Source organism: Gossypium hirsutum, chromosome A06, assembly GCF_007990345.1.
Source record: "Gossypium hirsutum isolate 1008001.06 chromosome A06, Gossypium_hirsutum_v2.1, whole genome shotgun sequence".
Classification (NCBI taxonomy): Eukaryota; Viridiplantae; Streptophyta; class Magnoliopsida; order Malvales; family Malvaceae; genus Gossypium; species Gossypium hirsutum.
In genome coordinates, this window is record NC_053429.1 from 2,113,550 (window position 1) to 2,118,409 (window position 4,860).

The following is a 4,860-nucleotide window of genomic DNA, read 5'->3' on the forward strand; positions in this document are numbered from 1 at the left end:
TTATACTCATTTTTTTTTCAAGTAGCAATAATTTCAATAAAATTAGCGATTATAAGTATTAAACTGAATAATTCATTTCAGCTATAACTTAACAACTAATTAGAATAAAGCTAGAGGATAATCCACGTATTTACATAGGGTGAAACTCCAATATGAAATCTCAAAAATTCTAAAACCTCAACCTAATCAATAAACCAAGGCCTCATTGAGATAACTATTAAAATTATGGATAAATTATATCCAAGGTCATTAAACTATTAATAAGTTTATGTTTTGGTCTCTCTATTTCAAAAAATTATAAAATAGTTATTGAATTATTCGAAAGATTTCATTTAAGTTATTGAACTATTCAAAAGCTTTTATTTAAGTTACTTGGTTGCTAAGTTTTTTTCTTTAAAAGTTTGGTTAGCGAGCTCCAAGAGATAATTCGGTGATTAGTACGGTGAATCAGTACCAATCAACGAGTAAAAAAACATACTTTAAATCTAATTCGATCTGATGGCCATTGTTGGAAATCAGAATTTTTTTTTTTTAATTTTGGTTCACAAATTCATGACATTCAAAGCTGTTTCATGAAAAAAATTAAATTGTAGAAGAGAAAGGAAGAAGAGCTTTTGATTGGTCTGGACGATGTAAAAGGAGAAGGCCATACATCAGTAATTTTAACAACCCAATGATTTAAAAGAAAACTTTCAAATAGTTTAATAACCATTTTGTAAATTTTTAAAATTAAGTGATTAAAATGTAAATTTATTAATAGTTTAGTAACCTCGGATGTAATGATAAAAATCTATGGAATGATTCGTTTGGGAGAGAAAGATATATACAGAGGCACCACTTTGTGAATAAAAACAAATTCCAAGGACCACAAGCAACATGTCGTTCTGGTTTTGGCCAAATAAAAGTTGAGGAAAATGCTGACATTGAAAGCTTCGGTGCATTAATCACTTGGTTAACCCCATCCCCACTCTATATAAACTATTCTACGATCTACCTATTTGTTCACGCGTTTAACTCCCACTTTATGTGTATTAAATATGACCCATAGAGTCAATTGTCAATGAATTTCTTCAATTAACAAAGAAAAAATCATCATAAATATTAGTCTTATTAGGATATCATCAAGAAATTTAGACCTAGTCAAGATTTGATGTCGTTTAATTAAGGTTTCAAATTTAAATTTTATAAATAGGGAAAATAATATTTAAATTTTTTTTTTTAAATTTGACTTAATTTGAAGTCAAATTTAATTAAAATATAATGTAGGTATCTGCTTCCAAAATTTTACACCAAGCAAAACCAAAGTGCTTTGGGAAAAATGGACCAAAGTGCTTTGGGAAAAATGGGTTTTAGATAAGAAGATAATCCATGGCGACTTATAGTATTCTCTTTCCTCTTGATAATCCTATCAATTTTCCATGAACATTATCATAAACAATTAAATTATGCTTGAGTGATATAAGATTTGTTTCATTGTGAACTTGCACATGGTGGGGGCTCTATGACCTACAATCATTGGTGTTCTTTTTTTTTTATTTTATCTTTTATTTTCGGTACCATAGCCAATTTGTTACATCTAAAACTAGAAAGGCACTAAAAAATAATGATTAAAATATTATTAGTAGATAAATTTAGAATTGATTTATTTATTAATTATGATTGTTCATTTCACGATTCATTTTGTAGATTCGAATTATAAAGATGATATGCTTTTAATGAGTAAGTTGTACCATAAGAATATCAAATTTTTTTTTACTATTCTGGGATATAATGGGGGAAATGGATAGGCAACAAATCCACACATCATCTTTTTGTGGTATCCTTTCAATAGTGCTATGTGGTCCTTGTGGAAGCAAAATAGGGTGCCACCCATTCCTTGATCACTCCCCTATAATCTTTTAACAAAAGAAGGATATGTGAGAATCAAATCGAATGCTACTCGATGGAATCGACACTATTTACTATTGTAACTATATTTTGTTCCGACTAAATACGGACCTATTGTAACTAACCGGAAGCTACACTATGAACCTCAATACAAGTTAGTTCACTGTAGGAAAACATGTAGTGGATGACTTGACTTTAGACCTTAGAGATCCATTACTTGGATGATTGGATCCCAGTCAGACAAAATTGAAGATAATAGCAAAGACTTCCAAGTTCCCAAGCTTTACCAACTCCCTATATAAGCTTTGCCAAATTCATGAAAGTCTTCCAAAGCAAAAAAATATCTCATAATTCATTACCATGGCAGCTGATATTACCAAAAACCTGTATGTTTATTGTTGGGTTTCTTTTTGTGTCTTGTTTATGTTTACCAAACTAGCAAAATCTGACAATTATATTGTCCATATGGACATCTCTGCCATGCCCAAAGCTTTCTCTAACCAGCACACCTGGTATTTGGCCACTCTTTCATCTGTTTCAGCCAAATCCAAAGCTGAAACCAACCCGACCATTTCTTTTTCTAAACTTATCTATACTTATAACCATGTTATTCAAGGTTTTAGTGCTAGTCTCACACCTGCAGAGCTTGAGTCCTTGAAAAATAGTCCGGGGTATGTTTCATCGGTTAAAGATAGAGTTGTAAAGGTCGATACAACACATTCTTTCGAATTCCTCGGCTTGAATTCTGGTACCGGTGCATGGCCAGTGTCGAGCTTCGGCAAAGATGTAATCGTCGGGGTGATTGATACTGGGGTTTGGCCAGAAAGCGAAAGCTTTAATGATAATGGAATGAGTGATGTTCCATCAAGATGGAAAGGGGAATGTGAAAGTGGTACCCAATTCAATTCCTCATTGTGCAATAAAAAGCTTATTGGTGCTCGGTTTTTTAATAAAGGTCTGATTGCTCATATTTCCAACATCACCATCTCAATGAATTCCACACGAGACACAGAAGGGCATGGTACCCATACGTCCACAACTGTTGCTGGAACTTATGTGAAAGATGCATCGTATTTTGGCTATGCACCGGGGACTGCTAGAGGAATGGCACCAATGGCTCGTGTAGCCATGTATAAAGCTCTATGGGAAGAAGGAGCATACACCACTGATATAATTGCAGCCATTGATCAAGCAATTACTGACGGTGTCGACGTTCTTTCAATGTCATTGGGCTTGGATGGAGTCGAGTTATACGAAGACCCTATCGCAATAGCCACATTTGCTGCCATAGAGAAGAACATTTTCGTTTCCACATCTGCAGGCAATGAAGGACCAGATGTAGAGACTCTACACAATGGTACACCTTGGGTTATAACCGTAGCCGCCGGCACCATGGACCGCGACTTCGGCGCAACCTTACTCCTCGGTAACAAAGTGTCAATCAATGGCTTAGCTCAATATCCAGGGAATTTCACATCAACTGAATTCCCAATTGTTTTCATGGACACATGTAGTAACAAAACCGAATTGAGCAAAATCAAGCAGAAGATCATTGTGTGTCAAGATCCAGGCAAGGAAGATTCGCTCAACGATCAATTTAACAACATTCAAGCCGCTGGTAACATTGCCGCTGTCTTCATAACGAATAGCAGCAGTGTCGATGTATTCGCCCAAAGCCCATTTCCAGCCATTTTCTTGGTACAAAAAGATGGTGACACAGTTGTGGATTTCATTAAAAGCAACACTGACCCAAAAGCCAGCATTGTGTTTAAAAAAACAATCCTTGGTATTAAGCCATCACCAAGGGTGACTAGCTATACGTCTCGAGGTCCTTCCTATAGTTGTCCATTGGTTTTAAAGCCTGATATTATGGCACCTGGTGACTCAGTCCTCGCTGCATGGCCTCCAAATGTTGCAGCAGCTCTTGTAAATCAAGACCTTGTGTTCACCAATTTCAACTTATTGTCGGGAACATCCATGGCATGTCCCCATGTTTCGGGTATAGCAGCACTTTTAAAAGCTGTTTATCCTAATTGGAGCCCTGCGGCAATTCGATCGGCTTTGATGACAACATCTGATCAAATCGATAACACAGGTAGTCCGATAAAGGATATAGGCGGAAATCTCCGACCGGCTGATCCTTTAGCCATGGGAGCTGGTCATGTTAACCCCAATAGAGCTTTAAATCCCGGACTTATATACGATGCTACGGTTCAAGATTACGTTGATCTCCTTTGTGGTCTAAATTTCACACAACAACAAATTAAAACCATCACGAAAACATCATCAAACAACTGTTCCAACCCTTCTCTTGATCTCAATTACCCTTCTTTCATAGCGTTTTTCAACGACAGGGGTGCGAAACCGAACTCAACGACAGTTGTGGAGTTTGGAAGAACTGTGACTAATGTCGGAGATGGAAGCTTTACATACAAAGCAAATGTGACACCTATCAATGGACTTAAGGTAACAGTGGAACCAGACACAATGGTTTTCAAGACAAAATACGAGAAGAAAAGCTACAAGCTGAGCATTGAAGGTCCAAAACAATTGCATAAAGCTGTGTTGTTTGGTTATCTCACATGGGAAGATAGTGGAAAGGAACATGTTGTTACAAGTCCTATAGTTGCCACAAGCTACAAAATTGAAAAATGACAAAACTCCCATTGTTTTTTCTTTAAATTATCTTCATGTTTTTCTGGTAATGAATAAAGCAATTATAAATGTTCAGCAAAAACAAATTATTATTTTTTACAGTGAATTTTGATTGAACTTGTCGGTTTTAGACTAACAGGCTGAAGACATATATGATTAAGGTTTTTGTACGGTTCCTAACAATGAAATAAATTGAAACAATTGTAATGCTTTATGGTTGTTGCTTGTCTGCAGGTCATGTATGATTATTGAATAATTTTCATATCTTTCCAGCTAATCATAAAAATAATTGTCAAAATTAGACTGTAAATTACTAAA

General features: G+C 35.4%; 1 protein-coding gene across 1 annotated transcript; it reads left to right on the forward strand.

Annotated features, from left to right (window-relative positions):
* The first annotated feature begins 1,919 nt into the window (after positions 1 to 1,919).
* Positions 1,920 to 4,641, forward strand: LOC107941536 (subtilisin-like protease SBT3). The gene has a single exon (XM_016875081.2). The coding sequence runs from the start codon at positions 2,248 to 2,250 to the stop codon at positions 4,540 to 4,542; it is 2,295 nt and encodes a 764-aa protein (XP_016730570.1). The 5' UTR covers positions 1,920 to 2,247; the 3' UTR covers positions 4,543 to 4,641.
* Positions 4,642 to 4,860: the final 219 nt, after the last annotated feature.